The sequence below is a fragment of the Bison bison genome, unplaced genomic scaffold (assembly GCF_000754665.1).
Source record: "Bison bison bison isolate TAMUID 2011002044 unplaced genomic scaffold, Bison_UMD1.0 scf7180017864338, whole genome shotgun sequence".
Classification (NCBI taxonomy): Eukaryota; Metazoa; Chordata; class Mammalia; order Artiodactyla; family Bovidae; genus Bison; species Bison bison.
The window spans coordinates 4,501,200-4,524,171 of record NW_011494910.1 but is presented as its reverse complement, the minus strand read 5'-3'; the positions used below and the strand labels follow the sequence as shown (position 1 = coordinate 4,524,171).

At 43.4% G+C, this 22,972-nt stretch overlaps 1 protein-coding gene and 1 pseudogene across 1 annotated transcript; both read right to left on the bottom strand.

Moving 5' to 3' along the window:
- Window positions 1–4,072: 4,072 nt before the first annotated feature.
- LOC104998879 lies at window positions 4,073–4,785 on the bottom strand (annotated as a pseudogene).
- Window positions 4,786–11,883: 7,098 nt separating this feature from the next.
- On the bottom strand, window positions 11,884–14,937 carry IL20 (interleukin 20). The gene is made up of 5 exons (XM_010854263.1): window positions 14,779–14,937; window positions 14,433–14,498; window positions 14,170–14,322; window positions 13,432–13,506; window positions 11,884–11,961 (listed from the first exon to the last, which is right to left on the bottom strand). The coding sequence occupies exons 1-5, from the start codon at window positions 14,935–14,937 to the stop codon at window positions 11,884–11,886; spliced, it is 531 nt and encodes a 176-aa protein (XP_010852565.1).
- Window positions 14,938–22,972: the final 8,035 nt, after the last annotated feature.

Below are 22,972 nucleotides of genomic sequence, written 5' to 3'. Positions count from 1 at the left end.
TTTTTTTTTTTAATTTCCTGATTTTTGCACCTTTTCTTGAATTCTTCTCATTGTGTTCATCATTCAGTCGTGCCCAACTCTTTGCAACCCCATGGACTGCAGTCCACAAGGCTCCTCTGTCCATGAGATTTTCCAGGCAAGGATACTGGAGTGAGTTGCCATTTCCTTCTCCAGGGGATCTTCCCAACCCAGGGATCAAACCTAGTCTTCTGCACTGCAGGCAGATTCTTTACCAACTGAGCTACAAGGGAAGCCACACAACTAAAAGCCAGTAGCAATTTTCTCCTTCAGGCAGAACAGACAAACAGGAAGATTTTTCCACATATTCACCAGCTCCTCAACACCTTCAGAAAAACCACCATCTTTTGCCACTGGCGGGAGAGATACACCTACTAGGCATGTCCATGAAGATCGAAAAAGATAACCCAGGCAAAGTGTTTAGAGAATTTTGTAGTAATCATGTTTCCCGCTTTGTTCCAGCCTCGGTAAAGCTCAGAGCTGAATTTTGATCCTTCTAGCGAGTTATGACTCAGAACCTCATGGCATGTCCTTTGCAGAATAATCTTAGCTCAACATCATTGTATTATCTGTGTTCTGTTTCATCTAGCTTCCTTAAATCTTGTTGTATTACATGTATTCTCATAAGTCACTCTCAATAACTTTGATAGAAAGTGGGACATAAATAAGTAAATAACATACATTAAATAAGAGTGTTTTGAACTGCTATATGCTATACGTGTGACAGAATATTGATATTAGCACAGGCGGAACCACTTCCCTGGGGGAGCAGGACATCAAGGTCCTTTGTCTTTTTAGGCTACTTGTTGACATCCCCGCTAATCCTTCACAGTCTAACTCAAGGATCCCTCCTTCAGAAAGCCTTCCCTCATCTTTCTACATGGAGGTCTTTCCTTGTCATTAAAGTCTTATATTGCTGGCAATGACTTGTCCTCACAATCTCACTCTCTTTAAATGCCTCTAACCTGCACAAAAGCTTCCCTGGTACTTCAGTGGTAATGAATCCTCTTGCCAATGTTCAATCCCTGATCTGGGACGATCCCCTGGAGAAGGAAATGGCAACCCACTCCAGTATTCTTGCCTGGGAAACTCTATGGACAGAGGAGCCTGGTGGGCTACATACAGTCCATGGGGGACTCAGTGACTAAACAGCAACAACAACAATCTCCACGAGGCCTAGAAAGAGGAATTACCTCGAATTGAACTGTTTTCGAAGAATTTTACTGATACACAATTGGCAAGCAATAAACTGCACATATTTAAAATGTACAATTTGATAAGCTTTGGCATATGTATACAACTGGAAATCATCGCCAAGATAATGAACATATTCATTATAGTTTAACCATTCACTTGTTGGTAGACATTTAGTTGTTTCAAATTTGGGGCTAATAAAAATAAACCTTTCATAAAATGTTTATGTGCAAGTCTTTTCATGAACATATGTTTTCTTTTCTCTTGGATAAATGCCTAGGAACGGAATAACTGGGTCATATGGCAGCTGTTTCTTCAGTTTTTTGAGAAACTGCCAAACTATTTTCAACGTGGTTGTATCATTTTACACTCCCAACAGACCATGTAAGTTTGAGTTTCTCCACACCTTCCCCTACCACCTGATATGGTCAATTTTTTTTTAACCGTTCTAATAAGTATGTTGTGATATCTCACTGTGGTTTTAATTTGTATTTACTTAATGAAAGACAATGTTAAGCATCTTTTCATGTGCTTCTTTTCTACATATATTTATCTTCTTTTGTGTCTGTTCAAATTTTGTGCTCAGTTTTTAATTGGGTTGCTTCCTTATAATTGAGTTTTGAGTATTCTCTATATTTTCTGGTCACACATTCTTTATTATATACAGGGATTTGCAAATATTTACTCCCAGACTACGGGCTATCTTTTCATTTTCTTAAGCATCTTTTAAAGGGCAGAAGTGTTTAACTTTAATGAAGTCTAACCTTCCAATTTGGTTTTTTATGGATTCTGCTTTTGGTTTTGTATTTAGGGAATCTTTTTGGCTAACTCAAAATTATGAAGGTTTTTCCCTCAGGTCTTCTTTGAGAAGTTTTAAAATTGTAGATTGTACATTTAGATTGATGATCCATTTTGAGTTAACTTGTATATGTAAAATATAGGTCCAAGTTGATTTTTTTCTATACAATATCCAATTATTTTACCACCATTTCTTGAAAGATCATTCTATCTCCACTAAATTGCCTCTGCACTGTTGTTGAAAATCAGATGTGCAGGTCTTTTTCGGAACTTTTCATTCTACACTCTATTCATCTATTTTTATACCAGAACCACACTCTCTTGATTGCCATGGCTTTGAAAATTAAAGTGAAATCGCTCAGTAGTGTCTGAATCTTTGCGAACCCATGGACTGTAACTTACCAGGCTCCTCCCTCCATGGGATTCTCCAGGCAAGAGTACTGGAGTGGGTTGCCATTTCCTTCTCCAGGGGATCTTCCCAACCCAGGGATGGAACGTGGGTCTCCCGCATTCCAGGCAGACACTTTAACCTCTGAGCCACCAGGGAAGCCCTGCCATGGCTTTATATGTCTTCAAATATAATAATATTAATCCTCCAATTTTGTTCTTTTTCAGTTATTTTGATTATTTTAAGTTTGTTGCATTTTAATATGAATTTTAAAGTGAACTTGTCAGTTTCTACCTTAAAAAAAGGCTACTGAAATTTTTATACTGATTGCATTGAATATATAGATCAATTTGGGGAGAATTAGCATCTTAATAATTATCAAGACCTAAGAATATGGTATATCTCTCCATTATTTATTATTTTTAAATATTTAAATATTTCTTTATTTGCTTGTGCCAGGTCTCTTAGTTGTGGCACAGGGAATCTTCAATCTTCCTTGCAGCATGTGGGATCCAGTGATCCATCCCAGGCACCCTGCACTGGGTGTGTGGCCCATCAGGGAAATTCCTCCATTATTTAGATAGTCTTTCATTTCGCCAGCAATGATTTACAGTTTTCAGTATAGAGCTCTTTTACATCTTTTTTTTTTTTTTTTCCAGAAGTCAAAGGTTCTACAAACACTTATGAAAAGAGATCTGATTGAGAAAATATACAAAACATTTAAGTTTCATCCCCAGAGAGCACTTAAGTCTGACAGGAGAAATGGGAGCCCTCCTCCTCACGGCTCAGGACTGAGAATGGTTAACATGTGAAATGACCAGTAAAAATATGCAAAAGTGAGAGGGAAAAGGAAAATAATGTTGCATTGCCCAAAGCAGAGGGGGACGGAATTTTAGAACAAAGAAGAGGCTGGGTGCACAAGTACCAGATGGCTGTTCCTCTCCTTCCCCCAGGTATCTTCCAAAACAGCCCTGAGCTGGAAAGCAGGGAGCCCCACCCCCTCAGCAGGACCTACACACCGCTCTCTTCTCACTGCTCATCTTGCCCAGCTGCTAGTAGACAGGATGAAAAGAGAACCGCTCCACCCCAAGATGTTCCTCTGTGACTGTGGCTTAGGGGATCCTCCTTGAGCTCCTGCCCTTCCAGCCCCGACTCCTTCCTTCTTTGGTTCCACTGGGAAGTTGATTGTGCTTGACAGACTCATCCCACCCCTCCAAACTCAGGCTCCCACTGGTGGCTGAAGGCACTGACATGAGTCCTGGAGAGATCCCCAGGACAGCCACCGTCCCTGGGCTCTGGAGGAGGGGGTGGGGGGCGCCATTCCTGAGCACATTTCCTCCATCCTCAGCTCAGGCCCGGGAGTCAGCACTGGCGAGGAAGTGGGTTTGGCAAGGTGCCTTTCAGGACTCTCCCAGCTATGCAGACATCCCTGAACCCACTCCCTCTCCTCACCCCAACACCCGGCCAGGCCTGGTCCTTCCAGCCAATCCTTCTCCTTTGGCTGCCACTCAGGACCCCAGTCATCTGACCTCATGAGGGTCACAGAAACCATCTTGGGGCGCCCCACCCACCCCCCAGGCCTGAGAAGTCGGCAGAGATGGTGGCCTTGAGACGTCACAGCTGTGGTACAGGGAGGTGAACAGGGCTGGAGAGAAAAGGGGACACACGTCCCATCTAGGGAAAGGTGTCCAAAGCATGAGCTAAGTGAATGGAAGGAGAGCCAGGGAGCGGCCTCCAGAGAAAATGAGAGAGGGTCGGGGCAAGCCTGGAGCCCGAGGCAGGTTTCCCACCACCCTCACCCTGGCGTCTCCGCACCCAGGAGCTCTCAAAATGGCGGGTGGCCATTGCTGTTGTTGGCCCCTCGTTTGTACTTCCGCTTCCGGGTGACCCGGCGCCACCGGCGGTAGGTGTCCTTCCTGCTACAAACAGGTGGGAGGCGAAGAAGGCCGAGGCCTCCTGTCGCTGACGTGCTCCTTGACCACCATCTCCTCCGGGGTGATGTATGTCTGCAGGAAGTTGGTGCCTCTCTGCACGTCCTCACCAGGAACTCCCAGAAGTTGCCAGGGGGCAGCAGGTTGGTGGCGTTGAACAATGAAGTGGCTCCTGTCCAGGGAGAAGTCGTGATAGACAGTGAGCCTTGCTGGAATCGTGGAGGATGTCCCCAAACCAGGGCATGAGCACGTTGATGCCCTCGCAGTTCCTCTCCTCCAGTTAGATCTTCCGTCCTCCTCTAGCTCCATGCGAGTGCGGACCCGGAAGGACAGGTAGGACTCCTAGAAGACCCCACAGTGGAAAAAATTGTCTCGGGCCAGCTGAATGAGAAAGAAGGATCTGTAGATGTGGACGGAGGCGAACACCAGGCCCATGAGCGGCAGGTCCATGCCCATGGACAGAGCCCCCGCGTCTTGTAGGGATGGTGAGGGGGCCCTCCTCCCAAGGGCTTCTCCCCAGCCCTTGGGTCAGCAGGATCTCAGCGTCCGGGGTGGGCACCGGGGCAGAGACCAAGGCCGAAGCCTTGTCAGTCTTGCCGGCTTTGATGAGGGCCACCACCGGTTGGAAGCGGATCTTCCACCAGGGCTGTGGGCCATGCTTCCGCCCTGCGCCCTCTGTTGGCAGCCACTCTCCTCTCAGCCCCTGTCTGTACCACAGCTCTCTGCAGGCACGGGAAGTTTGGTGCCCTTCTACATATTTTGTTCTTGATTTATCCTCAAGGATTTCCTACTTTTTGATGCTATTGTAAGTAGTATTTTTTAAGAATTTCAAGTTCCAGTTGATTGTGCTGGTATATGGGAATACAACTGATCTTGTATCCTTGTATCCTGCTATCAAACAAAACTTTTTTATTCTACTAGCTTGTTCTAAGTCCATTGGATATTTCTCCCTAGATGGGCCTGTAATCTATGCATAAAGACTGACTTCATTTCCAATCTGGGTTATTTTTATTTCTTCTTAAACCAAATTGAGATGTAGTGGTCCTGGAAGTACAGGGACCTGAGCTTTAATGTCAACTCTGCCATAACTCTCTGTGTAATCTTAGGCAAGTCACTTTCCTCTCTGAACCCCAGCTACCCTGTAAAGTAATTTGTAAGTCCTCTCCTATCTCTAATGTTCAAAGAATGTACTCTGAAAGGTATTAGCACTCTGGTTGTAATCCACAGCTTCCTGCCTCCAGGCCTCTGAGTCCTGCCTTCTTCCTGTTAAGCGACTGACTCATTGTGCTCCTGACAGCTGGGCTGAACCAGAATGTCTGTCACCTGCTTTCCTCCCAGTCTTGCAGTGAATCAGGAGTGGCTCTGTTAGTTCATTCTTTTACCAGTTGTTTTTCTGCTGCCTCCTGTTGACAAGGCCCAATCTGCAGGGTGGGTTATCTATTTTCTAGCAAAGGCGAAAGCTGTTAATTCATGAAAAAATTGGCTGAGGGCCTCAAACATAGAATAGTAGTTGGGTTTTTTTTGTTTTTTAACTTTTAAAGACACATTCTGTTCGCCTGCTTTTAAATTTAGTCCTCATCAATAATGTAATTTTATACTGTGCTGAAATAAAGTAGGCTTTTTTAACACAGTCCTGTCCTGCAGGAACTTTAGAGTCCTGCAGGGGAATGGTCCATTCATTCTCCATCTGTATGGAAGAGAAACAGGTAGACAAAGTTACACTGGACTATGTTGGAGAAGACCTGAGTCCTTGAAAATAAGAAGTTGGGGCAATCCTAGGGCATGGTAGAAATGAAAGGTTCAGCAGACTTTTTTATTCTTTGAGCCACCCTGCAGCTGGATCTCATTCGTAGCTTTAGGAGATCCTCTGCCTTCTGAGCCCACCCCTCCATCAGAGGGAAGCCTTGTCCAATTTCACTGACATCACCTGGGTATTTCCAATTGATATGCTCACCTCAAATTCTGAATCCAAAGCTGGTGACACAAGAACCATACAAACCCCTTCCAGTCATGAAGGCAGCAGCAGCTAGATCTGATCTTCCGAGATAGATTTAGCACATCCAGTTTCTAGAATTCAGAATTATCTGTCCTAACTCTTTCATTTAATTTTGCAGTGTGGAGTAAATGAAGACCAACCAAAAGAGATCAAGCAAAGCTATTTATTCAGAGCTTGTTATAGAAAGAGAGTCAGCCACCATGACACGTTTCTGCAGAGACTCTAAGAGTTGGACACAACTGAGCAACTGAACGACAGAAGCCTGCAGAAGTGGGAAATCGTTACAGGAGAAAACAGGGAACTTGTCAGATATGCCTTAACTGGAGGTTGTTGACACGAGGGGCCATCAGTAGGCTAACTAGAGGCAGAACATCCTATGTGATTGGTTAAGGACACATTATTTGGCTTTTTCCGGTTCATGCTTGGTTAGAAACAGGGACAAAAATTGAGGAAGTTGCCAGTTTTTAATCAAGTCCTGGCCATTTGAATCCAACGGCTACAAGAGTTATGGTTTGCCTTCATGGGCTGGTTGCTAGAGACTGTGGTCTGATTTCATACCAATCTAGCTTACAGATAGCAGACCAGCTCCATAGGCTGCTTACTGCAGATAATGGGTTGGTTTCCTGGGCTGGGTGCTGCAGACTATGGATCAGAGTTCTACTTTTATACAGAGTGTAGCCATTGTCCATCTTTATATGCACTCTCTCAGCAGAAACTGAGGCCCAGAAAAGTAGAGTGGTTCTAAGGTTCTTAATCCAAGGTCTAAGAGCTTAAAGTAATCAGAGCTGACAGGTCAATCCTATCATTTCCAAAGGAACTTATTCTGCTTATTGAGGAGACAAGGTTCAGATGCCTAGAAAAATGAAGTTCAATAAAGATGTTATAGAGGTAAGTGGCACCAGGGAGTTAATAGCTTGGAAGGAAGGCTCATCACTTTCCTCTCCAGGCAGAGCTACTGCTACAGCCAGAGCCTCTACTGACCAAGAGCTCTCAAAGTACTGGGCATTCCAACCAGCTAGCAAATCGAAGTGGTTAAATGCATGGTTCACTAGGCTGCCATCTGTCTTCATATTTTACCTTCAGAAATATTTGCTGTGAACTTGAACAACTCGAACAAGAGATTTTACCTTTCTGGTCTTTAGTTTCTTCATCCATAAAATGGGAATAACAGCAGCACCTATCTCATCATGCTCTTGTGCGAATTAAATGGACACTTGTAACACACTTAGAACAGTACCTGATACTTAAGATGTGCTTGTACAAGTTATAGTTTATTCTTCACATCAACCCAGCATGATAAGTAGTATAATCCTACTTTTCAGATAAAGAAACTAAGGATAATACTAAGGATAGCTATGTCACTTGTCCAAGATAGTGAGTTTCTGAGTCAGGATTTTCACTCGTATCTCTATGAAGCCCAAACTTATTATTCTTCACTACTGAGCTTCTGAACACAAGATGCCACTGTTGGGAAAGAAGTGGCTTATAGAGTGGGAAGTCATATAGGGCTATGGTATCAGGGTGTCTGCGTTCAACTCTTTGTTCTGCCCGTACACAAATTGCTTATCACCTTTGAACACGTTTTCACTTGCAAACTGGTAATAATAACGTATCTCACAGGTTTAAGGATTAAATAAGATAATGTATGTGAAGTTTCCAGTACAGTGACTGGCACATAAGTACTTAATAAATGACAGCAATGATTTTCATTGTTTAATTTTAATTTAATGAATTGAAAGTGACAATTGCAAACTATTCTTTAGAGTCTGTCCCTTAAAGGCCCACCTTCATGTCCCCAAACTAACTTGACTCTCCACTGCTGTATTCCCCATTGTTGGTACTTGATAGGTCAAGGGGAGACCAGAAAAATAACTTAGAGGAGGAAATGGGTCCTACAGGGGAGAGGAATAGACAGGTAAGGAGTGGTCACATGGTAACATGGAATTCCAAAAGACCAAGGCTTCCCATGGCCCAGACTTTCAGAAGAATCAGAAACACTTCTCAAGAAACAAATGGAGGAACTTCATCCTCAGCTCTGTAGGTCAACCTGAGACATGCCCATCTGAAAGACTCACACTTGGCAGATAAAACTAGCCTCCTCTTTGCCATCACATATCTCTTGGAGGTAGTAGTGTTAGTCACTCAGTTGTGTCCAGCTGTTTGGAGCCCACCAGGCTCCTCCATCCATGGGATTCTCCAGGCAAGAATACTGGAGTGGTTTGCAATTTCCTCCTCCAGGGGATCTTCCTGACTCAGGAATTGAACCTGGGTCTCCAACACTGCAAGCAGACTCTTTATCGTCTGAGCCACCAGGGAAGCCCTCTCTTGGAGGTATTGGTTCTCATTTTACACTGAGTTCAGTGAATTCTCCTTCTCAACTATTCCTTGAGAGCCAAAGCTGAGTTGTTTGTCAGACTGGTCAGGGAAACCAGGGGAGGGGCAACAAGAAATTCTGATCGGAGAAGGGTGATCATAATGAGGAATATAAAAGCAGAAAATGCCCTGTTTTAAAGGAATGTAAAGAACCATTTCTTCCATCACCCTGAAACGTTGTTTTCCAGAAGAAGAAATTAAATTCCAAGAAGGTTAAGTTTTACAGCCCAAACCACTCAGGTAATGAGAGGTGAATCATGACTTGAATCCAATAAAAAAAAGATGTAGAAAAAACATACCTAAATATTTCAGACTTGTTATCTGTGGGTGATAAGATTATGAGTGATTTTAATTTTCTTTTCTATACTTCTTTGTATTTTCCAAATTTTCTCCACTGGGCAGTTGTCACTTAATAATGAGGAAAAGTAAAGTTCTTTAAGTTTCATCAGGACCTGGGATAAGGGTTGGGAGCAGAGACAGCAAAGCTCACTATAGAAGCATTAGTCTGCTGTTTCTGAAACTGAGCAAGGTAAACTGCTAAGCTGAGATGCAGCTCAGATTGAGCTGGACAGGGAGGAGGCAAGCAGCCCAGGCCAGAGTTTTGGCTCCTTCGAGCCCAGGGAAGCTCAGCATGAAAGGGGCCTAGACCGAGAACACCAACTTAGTAGTTGGTTCCAAACACAAAGACTTGATCCAAGAATAACCTAGACTGTGGCGCTGGCCAGAATCCAAAATGGAAAGGCCTTCAAAGAGTGCGTACGCACCTCCCTAGGCAGGACACTTTGCACCTATGTCTTCTTAACCCTTATAATAGAACCTCCTGCTCATTGTAATTTGTGTTGCAAGTAAGACCTCTGACACAAAAGTATGAGAGCCTGAAATGAGGGAGAAAGCAGGAGCACAGAGAAGACTGCTCAGTGCCAGGGAGAAAGAAGCAGGGAGGGCTGATGCCCCTCATCCCCGTACAGCCCCTTCGTGTGGAGGAATCAGAGCTGTGGGTGATTTGGCAGACCCACAGCTCTGGGGTGGGTGTGGCAGCAGTGGGGTGGAGGTGTGTTTGGCAGCAGAGAGAAGGCCTAGGTTCCCACTGGCAACTTCCTGCCCCAAAGGAGTACAAGGTCCCTAGGTCATATAAGACTCAAGCCCATCCCTTTAGAAACTCATCCCAATCAAGCTCAATCCCAGTGGAAGCCATTGTTTCCACTCCTGATGCATTCTCAAACTGCAAGCAGATATTATACAAAGAAAACTTTATTTGTAAAAATATATCCTGGCCACATAGGCTTCCATAGCTGGAAGAGACACAAGTCTGGGGTCTAGGAGTTGAGTGGGGTGGTCAGTAATTGTAACACAAGCCTATAATCTTACATCAAAATTCCTTCTTCCACAACCCACACTTAGTAGCCATTAGTTCAGTTTTAAATATCTCACAGAACACTGGTGGTCAGTAAATATATCCTTAATTTAATAAAATTCTAGCCACTCCTCTAGAACTTAGAGAGTTTGTTCACTCTATGAAAAACCTGCTCTAGTCAGCTTATAAATATAATCTGTGAGTTGTTTTTAAAAAGTCTCATTTTCAAATAGAAAAATAAGTTAAATAGAAAAATAAATAAATACATTAACTAATAAATACAACCAACAGTAGAAAAGATCTTACTAAAATCTTATAAAACCATGATCCAGGTTAAGAGTTCAGTTCTGTTTAGTCACTCTGACTAAACAGTCCTGTCCAACTCTCTGTGAGCCCATGGACTGCAGCATGCCAGGCTTCCCTGTCCATCATCGACTCCCTGAGCTTGCTCAAACTCATGCCCATCAAGTCAGTGATGCCATCCAACCATCTCATTCTCTGCCATCCCCTTCTCCTTTCTGCCTTCAATCTTTCCCAGCATCAGGGTCTTTTTAGATGAGTCAGTTCTTCCCATCAGGTGGCCAAAGTACTGGAGTTTCAGCTTCAGGATCAGTCCTTCCAATGAATATTCAGGACTGATTTCCTGTAGGATAGACTGGTTGGATCTCCTTGCAGTCCAAAGGACTTTCAAAAGTCTTCTCCAACACCACAGTTCAAAAGCATCAATTCTTCGGTGCTCAGCTTTCTTTATAGTCCAACTCTCACATCCATACATGACTACTGGAAAAGCCATAGTTTTGACTATGTAGACTTTGTTGGCAAAGTAATGTCTCTGCTTTTTAATATGCTGTCTAGGTTGGTCATAGCTTTTCTTCCAAGAAGTAACTGTCTTTTAATTTCAAGGCTGCAGTCACCATCTGCAGTGATTTTAGAGCCCCAAAAATAAAGTCTCTTGCTGTTTCCATTGTTTCCCCATCTATTTGCCATGAAGTGATGGCACCGGATGCCATGATCTTTGTTTTCTGAATGTTGAGTTTTAAGCCAACGTTTTCACTCTCCTCTTGCACTTTCATCAAGAGGCCCTTTAGTTCTTCTTCACTTTCTGCCATAAGGGTGGTGTCATCTGCATATCTGAGGTTATTGATATTTCTCCTGGCAGTCTTGATTCCAGCTTGTGGTTCAGCCAGCCTGGCATTTCGCATGATAAACTCTACAAATAAGTTAAATAAACAGGATGACAATATACAACCTTGACATACTTCTTTCCTATTTGGAACCAGTCTGTTGTTCCATGTCCAGTTCTAACTGTTGCTTCTTGGCCTGCATACAGATTTCTCAGGAGGCAGGTAAGGTGGTCTGGTATTCCCATCTCTTTAAGAATTTTTCACAGTTTGTTGTGATCTACACAGTCAAAGGCTTTGGTGTAGTCAATAAAGCAGAAGTAAATGTTTCTCTGAAACTCTCTTGCTTTTTCGATGATCCAGAGGATGTTGGCAATTTGATCTATGGTTCCTCTGCCTTTACTAAATCCAGCTTGAACATCTGGAAGTTCTTGGTTCATGTACTGTTGAAGACTGGAGAATTTTGAGCATTACTTTGTTAACATGTGAGATGAGTGCAATTGTGCAGTAGTTTGAACATTCTCTGGCATTGTGTTTCTTTAATTAAGAGTAGAAACACTAATAACCACAATAAGGAAACAAATAATAAATAAATAATGGACATGGTCATCAGCACTAAATTACACAACAAAGAGACAGTGGTTCGGGGTCGTACTTCCATGGGTCCTGAGGGCTGAGCCTAGAATACTCTCAGCAGCATCACTTTCATCCTAGTCTGCCTCTTCCATCCATTGCAAGAGAATGTCTAGCTCCCCCAAAGCCTTCACCACCACTGCCTGAGGCGGAAGCTGGAAGACACAAAGTAAAGAGGTGAGCAACTCATAGAGACGACATGGGCTCCAAGTTCAATCCTCTCCTTTCACTGGTAGGTCTGTCAGGGATTATAAATGGAGCGTATTTTCAAAATGAAGAGCTTGAAAGACATTATGGAACCTCAAGATCTCACAAGAGGGAAAATCACAGAGTCTAGTCACACTAGCAGAGAAGGCAATGGCAACCCACTCCAGTACTCTTGCCTGGAAAATGCCATGGACAGCGGAGCCTGGTGGGCTGCCGTCTATGGGGTCGCCAAGAGTCAGACAGACTGAAGCAACTTAGCAGCAGCAGCAGCAGCAGTCACACTAGTCTTACATAGGGAAACTAAGGCCCAGAAGAGCAGCAGAATTGGGACTACAACCCAAGCCTCTTGAATCACAGAGAGTAAAGCTGCTTTTCAAAGAAAGATATGTGTTTCTGTGTGTGTGTGTGTGTGTGTGTGTTTGTGTGTTTAGGGATTGCCTACTGTGCATCCTCCCACTGAACAAATATTTACTGTGCTAAGCACTGGACTGGCTAGGGATTCAGGGATAAATGGCACCATCACTACCCACAAGGAATTCACAGTCATGTAAAGGAGACAAGCAGAAGCAGGCAATTAAAATGCAGTGTGGTGAATAACTGCCGGGGTCCCCTCAGGACGACAGGGAGGCACTTAACTCTCAGAGAAGTAGCCAGTGCCTTCCTGGAGGTGATACCTAGGCTGAGTCTTAAAGGATGAGTAGGTGATACTTAGGCTGAGTCCTAAAGGATGAGTAGGTGATACCTAGGCTGAGTCCTAAAGGATGAGTAGAGTGTGCAGCAAACAAACTCCAGTCTTCCTGACAGAGATGCGAAGGCTTTGAGGTGAGAAAGAGCATGGCAAAGTCATGTGTGAAATGGTGAATGACTGTTTCTGAAGGGATGTATATGTGTGTGAAGGCTTCCCCCGTGGCCCAGTAGTAAAGATTCTGCCTGCAATGCAAGAGACGCAGGAGATGAGGGTTCCATCCCTGGGTCAGGAAGACCGCCTAGAGAAGGGCTTGGCAACCCACTCAGGTATTCTTGCCTGGAGAATCCCATGGACAGAGGAGCCTGGTGGGCTACAGTCCACAGGGTCGCAAAGAGTCGGACACGACTGAAGCAACTTAGCATGCACACGTGTGTGTGTGAATGTGGAAAATTAATGCCTCTAATCTGTGAAACTGAAAGGTCCAGATGTCTCCGGGGTGACTTGATGAAATCACAGCTATTCCTTCTTGATTCCCAGAGCGTCTTCCAGAGACAGCACCCTTCTAAAGCCTGCATGGATATCCCCTGGGATACCCATTAAAGCAGATGGATAGTCCATGTGCCCTCAGAGGGCCACTAGGATTTCTTCGAGTATGAATGTCCATCCCACCCATCTATGATATCATTTCTGAAAACACACTCATCCCAACCAAGGCCAAAATTGCATATACCTCTTCGAAGTGACTCAGAATCTGGCTGTATTTCTCCTTTGCTTCTTCCCCACAAGGGCATGACATATGGGCATGCTGAAAAGAATACCAAAGAATGATAGATGTTATTAAAGATTGCAATCTTCTGCCATTGACATGAAGTAGGTAGGAGTTCTGTTCTTTCCACCTGTAGAAATATTTTCATACTTCTTTATTTGGGATCACTAAAGTGTACATCAGCTAGAAAAGGAAGCCAGCGTTTTACGCTCAAATATAGAGCTCGTTGCTTCCGTTCAGAAACAGGCAGCACTGAAGGAGTTTGTGAGCGCTGTGTCCCTTCTGGCCTGCACCCCTGTTCTAATCTATTTCCCTCCCAGAGAGCGTCATGGGAAGAGCGAATTGGGTTCTGAGGTCCTATCTTGAGGTTGAGTCTGGTGGTCTGCTGATTAGCTGCCTGGGCTCAGGATGCCCTAAAACACCATAGGATAACTCACAGAAGAACCATGATTTCATTCACATATAGTGATGATTGTTGGTGACATCAAAGAGCCAGCACTTTATAGTTCTTGAGACATTTTGCATAGAGCATGTATCCAAAAGTCAATATAACTGAGTTCTTATTACCTAGTCACATAGCTCAACACATATTAATTTAGAACTCTCGAACTCAGTTTTTCCATCCATTAAATGGGTCTAAGATGAGCCTGATTGCTAAGTTATGTGCTGAGGTGGGTCCTTTTACCCAAGACCCATACTCACACACAGCCGGAGGTCCTTCTTGATGGTGAGAAGAGAGTTGGCAAGACGGCTGACCTTCCGGAAGATATGGTGGTCAGGGGGTTGATAGTTTTTGAATACCCTGTCCAGGTAAAGTCTCAGTATATGATGGAGGAGGCAGCACTGATCTGCAGGCTACAAAGAAGACTGGTGTATTGGTGAGGGCAGGGTGTCCAGGGACAAGGTCGATGAAGATGCCCCCAATTCATATTTCCTCCCAGAATTCATATGGACCAAACACATACCTTTGTGCCTTGCAAAGACTGAGTCTTCCTCAAGATTCTGACGTCAATGATTTCATCTTTGGCTTGCTAAACAGAAAAGGGCAAGGTAAGAAAGTACAGGTCAGTGACTCCCACCAGGATCCTAGACATCAAGACCTCCCATCCGCTCCGTGCCATGGCCCAGTGGGCAGAATCCCTCTCCAAAAACACTTTTACATTATGAACTATAGATACTTCCTGGCAACATATCCTCCTGGTAAGGAGCCCCCAACCTGCTTCTTTTTGTGACCACCCTGATGGAGGACAGATAAGTAGAAAAGTGGGGAAGCAGTCACAAGATGAAAGGTGGGGTGCCTCCCTCACATACCACATTGTCCCGAATCTCTGAAAATCCACTTCGAATTCCCTGAAGATTTGTGGTGATCACACAGCTTCCCAAATGCAGTGTTTTCAGCCCAGCAGAAGGTGTCCAGAAGAGATAAAACACAGCAGAAAGAAGGCAGAGGGGAAGACCAGAACCTCTCATCTTGTGCCAGAATCTGGAGACCACAGGAGCTAAGAATTCAAAGGGAACAGCATGACTTACCTATTTCCCCATCCCATCCCTTAATAAGCCAATGCCACCACTAAGGACTTCTCTCTCCCATCCCCCATGCCCCTCAAGAAACTTAATAGCTTCATCTGACTTCAGATGGTCTGGTCCATTCATTCAACTTACTAAGAAAGACTGTGAGCCTCCCAGAAGAGACGCCTTCAGGTGCCTGTTCAGAGCCTGCCTGTGGGTTGGTGCTACAGGTCCTGGTTCCTTTATTTTGTTCCCCTCCCAGCCCCATCGTCATTGCCCAGCAGGTAAAGCCTGGGGCAGCAGGCACTTGCAGTGAGTAGACACAGGACGACATCTCAGGGATAATGTCAAAACATGTTTTGGCGAATTGACGTATATAGTTTTCCTTTCCAGAATGCCAGTGTAACTCACCCTTCTCCTCCCCTTAGACCTACAGAGGAACTGGGGGAAAACAACCACACAGAAGCTGTTCCTGAGCCACCAAAAGCATTTGAGGGAAACTGTCTGGATTTTCATGGCCGTCCCCAGGGCAGAGGAACTTAGCTCTACTTGACATTTGTCTGAGATCAAGTTGATTGTTTGGGGACGGTAGACTTATTTCAGCCCAGAAGCCAGGTAGAAAGTCAATGATTTCATAATAATCCTGCCAGGGAAAGACAAGTTCTGTTGGGCAATCAGCCTAATTCCACCTAACACCTCTCCACCCTCTGGGGGTGGCTGGACTCCACTGTGCCCTCTGCAGGAAGACTGTAGTCAGGCACACCTGGGCCTCATCCAAGAGTATAAGCTTTCCTAACCTTGTAATTCAGGTTCAAGATCAAGAAAGCATTCCCAAGAGAAAGAGGAAAAAGGCGGGAAGGAACTCATTTCTTCTTGGGGCAAAGCTTGCTCTAGAAGAGGGCATTTTATAGTACTTGCTGAGTGTTAAGATAAAATAATAATGGGCTGAGATTAGGAAGAGGAGAGTGAAGCACTCATCTCAGGCACAAAACTTGAGGGGGCAAAAGTCTCTTTAATCAAGATAAAGAATGTTTTAGTGCAGTAGCAAAATTAACAACAACAACAAAAAATCCATGGTGAGCAAAGACCGACAATTTAAATAAAGACAGAATCTGACAATGCCATGCCGAGCCATGGTGGAATCCAGGACAACAGGGAAGATGAGTACTGATATCTGTCTGTGCGGTGCTTAGTCTCTCAGGCATGTCTGACTCTTTGCAGCCCCATGGACTGTAGCCCACCAGGCTCCTCTGTCCATGGGGATTCTCCAGGCAAAAATACTGCAGTGGGTTGCCATGCCCTCCTCCAGGGCATCTTTCCAACCCAGGGATCAAACCGAGGCCTCCTGCATCACAGGCAGATTCTTTACTGACTGAGCCACCAGTGAAGCTCAAGAATCCTGGAAAGGGTATAGCCTACCCCATCTCCAGGGGATCTTCCCGACCCAGGAATTGAACGGGGGTCTCCTGCATTGCAGACAAATTCTTTACCAGCTGAGCTAAACAGGGAAGCGCTCATATCTATCTATATATGATCTATCGAGCCATTTATATATGTTTATCATCCATCTATACCTATCTATGTATCTATATCTGTGTCTATGTTTCCGTGTACCGATAGTGATTAATTTTTCCCAGAAATATATGATGAAAATATCAATGATGAGTTTCTTCCCTTAAAACCAGAAAAGTAAAATTATAATAAATTGTGTTTGGAACATAAATAACATATTTAAGCTTAAAAATAATGTGAGTTGTAATACAATTACTTTTCAAATTTTCAAGAATTTTCCACTACCTTAATATCTTGAAAAAATAACATACACAAAATAATAAAAGCATATGTATAGGCGTGTACATCTTTACCCTTTACCTTAGGCTCCAGTGTGGCTTGGCACAGCAATAATAATCATGATTGCTTGCTGATATTCTCCTATGCGCCAAGCAATAGGCTTGGTATAATTTACTTCATGTTCACTTGGGATACTGCCACATACAGGAAAAGGGGATAAGCAAACTAAACCCCAAAGTATCAGAGAGAACTCTGGGTTAGAAAACAGTCCAAATGTGTGCTCTACAAATCTCCATCAATGTAGGTTATCCCAGTTTTCCCAAGACTGAGGGAGGTCCAGGACATTGGACTTTCACTGGAAATGTCACAGGTAAATCTGGGAGTTACTTACTCTCCATCTATGTGACCTTGGACTAGTTGACACACCTCTTTAAGTTTTCTTTTCTTAGCCCCAAAATGGTGATAATTCAATTTACCCCAGAAACTTGTTTAGACTTTTAAACAAATGATGCATGATTTGTGGATCACACCCCACTCCAGTACTCTTGCCTGAAAAATCCCATGGACGGAGGAGCCTGGTAGGCTGTGGTCCATGGGGTCGCAAAGGGTTGGACATGACTGAGCGTCTTCACTTTCACTTTTCACTTTCATGCACTGGAGAAGGAAATGGCAACCCACTCCAGTGTTCTTGCCTGGAGAATCCCAGGGACGGGGGAGCCTGGTGGGCTGCCGTCTATGGGGTCGCAAAGAGTCGGAAACGACTAAAGTGACTTAGCAGCAGCAGCAATGAGTGATCAGTTCTTTTCAAAAAGATTTGGATCAAATCATTCAAATAGAGAATGATGTTGGTTGCCTTGAACATAGTAGATGTGTGGTAAATTGATCAGCATGTATTAAGTACCCACTATCTTGAATGTCATACTAGGTACTGGACTACAAAGATAAACCTGACAACTCTCTATCCTCCAAGATATTTTGTCCTAATGAAAAGGACTCCTTTGGACATGGCCTTGGACACACCTAGGTAGATGACTGGGAAAACTGGACTTATCTCTAGAACCATATGAATTGTGTAGAGAGAGGGCGCTCTCATACCTGAGTTCAGGAAGGGCTGCTGTCTGCAATCTCCTAGGAGTCTGTCTCAAGCTAAGGGGCTTCCAACTGTGTATATATAACTTCAGTACTCTTGCCTGGAAAATCCCATGGGCAGAGGAGCCTGGTAGGCTGCAGTCCATGGGGTCGCTAAGAGTTGGACACGACTGAGCGACTTCCCTTTCCCTTTTCACTTTCACGCATTGGAGAAGGAAATGACAGCCCACTCCAGTGTTCTTGCCTTGAGAATCCCAGGGATGGGGGAGCCTGGTGGGCTTCTGTCTGTGGGGTCACACAGAGTCGGACACGACTGAAGCGACTTAGCAGCAGCAGCAGCAACAAGTCACATGAAGGAAGTCAGCTCCAGCAGGTGAGGGCTAAAACTCCCTTGGAATTTCTCTGGTGACAGTGTACTTCCTCCCAGCCTGAGGCAGTTTAATTGCAGGCTGGATTACCTCAACACCTTCCTCCACTAAGAAGCACTTCTTGGGGATTACTTGTTATAGTTATTAGTTAAAGGATACCTCTTTCTTTCTGGCTCCCTCCCAGAAGGAAGGTAAAATGGTAATCAGGACAGAAAAGATCCCTGAATTACAGAACTGAAAGAGAATTCCAAGAGGTGCTTTTCCCCCTCCTCTACACCCCCTCCTCTAAACCAGGCATCCTAACCAGGTTTCTCCCTGACTCCAACACTGTGGACTCACTCCTCCTGTTTTATTTTGCCTTTGCTTTTCCCACCATTTCTCTCTAAAAATGGTTACCCTATTTTCCCTCCATTCGTCATTGAAGAGTGGACCCCAATTCTTTATTCCTAAACTACATTGGCCCAAAGCAATCTCTCTCTTCTCTGACTTCCAATAGCAGATTTTTCTTTGGCATGTGAGAATCTAATGTTGCCCTCCGTGACAAGGACTAATCCATCAGGCAGGACCACACATCTAGGCAAAATTAAATTAAGGCACATGAGATTAACCCTCCAACAATGCTTTGAAAACTCTCAAAATGGTAGAAAGATAATATATTCCTTTGCAACTTTTTTTCCTATTCAATATCTAAGACTCTGAAGTACTGTATTTAAGTCTAGAGATTCCATAGTTAGCAGGAAGACTTTGGCATGTTGTTTTGTCTTTCTGGATTTCAGTTTGTAAATTGAGAGCAATGGAATAGATAATGTATAAGACCTTTTCCGATTCTGACATTCAATGTCACTATGATGCTTGGCTCATCTATCTTTGATCAGAACACTCCTTTTAATGTCTTCCTAAAGTTCTTTGAAAATGAAGACTATAACTTTCATTGTAAGGCTTGATAAATGTTGAAAGCATGTGTGAATATCTAAATATCTCTTGAGTGTATGCCTGTTTTTCCATCCTTGTTGCTAAGTAAACAATTTCTCATCCATACCTGTGATTGAAGTAAAATTGAGAAACATGGTCTAACAAGACATTCAGGAAATATAAGCTGTACTCCTGCCAGTCAATTCCTCTCCATTAACCATGAAGAACCCAGTTGTTTTGTTCTAAGTTACCTGTAATGATTAAGTCAACTTAGTTATTCACGTGCAATCTCAACTGACTTTAATAGTGGAGTCTGTCCTTTTCCTATATCAGAATACATTATTCTTTTAAAAATCTAATCAATAGAGCCCATCCTGCACTCTGTACAAACACCAATTCAATTTACCTGCTATTAAAAAAAACTTCCTCTGCCTCACCCTAACCTTTTTCTCTCTCTACACCACCACTTACCAAGGCAAAATTTATCCCTTCTTCCCACCTGTGGAGCTTACCTTTATTTTGTATACCTCTTTTGTAGTTAGGACAGTGAATTGAAATTTTTTGGTTATATATTTGTATCTCCCACGAGCTTGAGAGCACCTTGTTCAGCTTCATGGTCCCAGTACCCAATGGCTCCTGGAAAGTGCTCAGCAAAGGTGCCTACTGTATAGCCCAAGGAACTTGATGACTATTGAATTAACACATTGATTTCAAGTTATTCTTTCTTTATTCTGTAGCCTAAAACCACAGGATCTCAGGCTTAGCTGAACCTGAAAATGGAGACTTACAAATTAATCAGTAATTACCAAACAGCCTAAAATTAGACTGAGAGAGGAGGATGGGGACATAAGAATGAAAGATAAGCTGGTTGGAGGGTAGAAGCAAAATTAGATATGTTAAGGAGTTGACACTTTATCCAAAAGCAAGGTGTTACAAGGGCTTTCAGCAAGGAGCAATTAAATTAGAGAGACACTAGAAAATCGACTTCAGGGAGGTAAAACTGTAGACAGGGAATGCAGCCACTGAAGTGCTCCCAGAGAGATTTCACTGTGGCTTCAACCAGTAGCAGCAGCAGAGAGAGAGATGTGGATGGACTTGAGGGAATTTAAATACATTTAAAAAAAATCTGGAGGCTGATTAAATGTGTAGTTTACGGCAAAGGGGAGTCAAGGATAGTAAAAATTGGGCTAGGCTGAACCATATCCAATTTCCATCTGTGTAGGTCAAGATGGTCTGATATTACAAGTGAACTTATCTATGAAAGCGAAACAGACTCACAGAGAGAACAGACTTGGTTGTCAAGGAGGAAGAGGGACTATACTGACTTGCTTTGCTGTATACCAGAAACCAACACAACATTGTGAATCAACTATATGGTGATAAAAGAAATTAAAAATAAAAAAAGACTGGTCTGATATGGGCCTTGTCGCATGATTCGATAAAATATTATTATAATGATAATATATAGAGAGTATCCTAAGCCTAGTACCTGGACTGACATATTAAATACTGTAGACATTATAATCATAATATATAATATGTATTATGTATAAACTAATACATGTAAACTGATTCTCGTGTTCAGTTCAGTTCAGTCATTCAGTCGCGTCCGGCTCTTTGCGACCCCATGAATCACAGCACGCCAGGCCTCCCTGTCCATCACCAACTCCCAGAGTTCACTCAGACTCACGTCCATCGAGTCAGTGATGCCATCCAGACATCTCATCCTCTATCGGCCCCTTCTCCTCCTGCCCCCAATCCCTCCCAGCATCAGAGTCTTTTCCAATGAGTCAACTCTTCGCATGAGGTGGCCAAAGTACTGGAGTTTCAGCTTCAGCATCATTCCTTCCAAAGAAATCCCAGGGCTGATCTCCTTCAGAATGGACTGGTTGGATCTCCTTGCAGTCCAAGGGACTCTCAAGAGTCTTCTCCAACACCACAGTTCAAAAGCATCAATGAAATATAAGCTTTTTGAGGTTAAGAATTTTGTCTGCCTTATCTACTGCTGTGTTACAAATGCCTAGAATAGGGCCCAGTTCATAGTAAGCATTTAATAAATGTGTGTTGAATAAATTATTATCTCTTTGAGGTAGGTCTTATAACCCAACTTTCTGATGAAGAAACTTAAGCTTAGAAATTAAGAGGTTTTCCCAAGTTGCCCCAGCCAGTGAATGGCAGGACTTACTCAAAAAGCAGCATATTTTTCTACTGTTATTACTGATGTGAGGATACTAAGGCCCAGGGAGTCAACATGGCGATGAAGGAGAAAGTTGGTGACAGAATGGAGACATTGACCTAATTGAAATTTATTACTCTTTGCATTAAATTGTGTGTTCTTAGGGACAAGGGGCTCAGGAAGAGTGGTGGGAACATGCCAGGGGACAGGATCCCCAGTTCTACTTCTGGCCCCGTGTACAAGGGAGAGACCTGACATGATGTCCAGTTGAAAGAACAGACCACCCATCTTATCTGTCTGAGAACAATCCACAAAAACCATTTTTCTCACTCTAGCACTCCCCATCATCCCTCCCAGGATTCCTGAATCACTGGGATAATTCCGTTCTATCATAGGCAATGCCAGCTGCTTAAGGACCCATTTCATAGGAAATAAACAGGATGGGTGTTGTTACTGAGTTTGTGAAGCAAGCAAGGAACTGTTGCAACTCACTCTCAAGTCCTGAAATCAGAAGGTTTTCAAATTTCCCAATATAATGAAATTCAGTTTTTCTTGGAGCATTTATTTTTAATCATACCATTCTAAGAATATGTTGATTCGGTACTACAAATGATTGCTGGAAATAATTGCAAATTATTCCCACACCTTCTGTAACATGACCTACTCAAGTTGTAACAAAAATTACTACAAAGTTGGACAAAAGTGAAATAGGGTTTTATTGTCTCTTCCCTTTGCAAGCTGACCCCTGCCTGCTGATATAATCCTAGAACCTTTAGAGAAGACAGTGGCCTGCAATGCAAGCATTTCATCATTTAATTTGGGGGGAACCCAGGGGGACCCCTGCCACAATATCACTCCTAGAGTATTAGAGCTAGAAGCGACTTCAAGTGCATCTAGTCCAATTCCTTCATTCCACAAATGGAGAAACTGTGGTCAGAGTGATTAAGTAACTTGCCCAAGGTCACTTAGCTGGTAAAAGATTTAAGCAGTGGAATCAATCAAGTATTCTTTCCAATAAATAACACTTTTAACCCATTGTGAACAGTAGGTAGCATCCCTTGAAAATGAGAGAAGCTTTCCTATCACAATTCTGGCAGAAGAAATAAATTTTCTATGGAAAGAATGTAGAGGGTGTTGATTGGCCTAAATGGGATCGAGAACCAGGAGACTTCTAACACTTACTTTCTCACCAACAATTTTCAGGGTGACCTTGGATGACCCAAAAACAGTCCTTACATTTCAGGCACTCACTGATTCATCAATAAAATGGAGAATAAAACTGACCTTGCCTATCTGGCTCATTGATTTGCCAGTAAGTTTTTAAATATATGCCTAGTTATGCAAATCGTAAAAAAACAAGAGTAGATTTTGATTACTCTTTGTATATAATAGAATAGGTTTTAAATTATTCTTTCCATAAACATGTACTAACTAAATGACTTCAATCTGCAAGACACTGCTGAATGCTATATTAGTGATGCCTCAGGAGGTCTCATGCCCTTGGCTGCTTTATAGCCCCTCTGGGGGGAAATCGCACATGCTTACAGAACACAGAGAAAACCAACACTTTCTGCTGGGATAGATTTCAGGCAGGAGGAGAAGGGGATGACAGAGGATGAGATGGCTGGATGGCATCACCGACTCAATGGACATGAGTCTG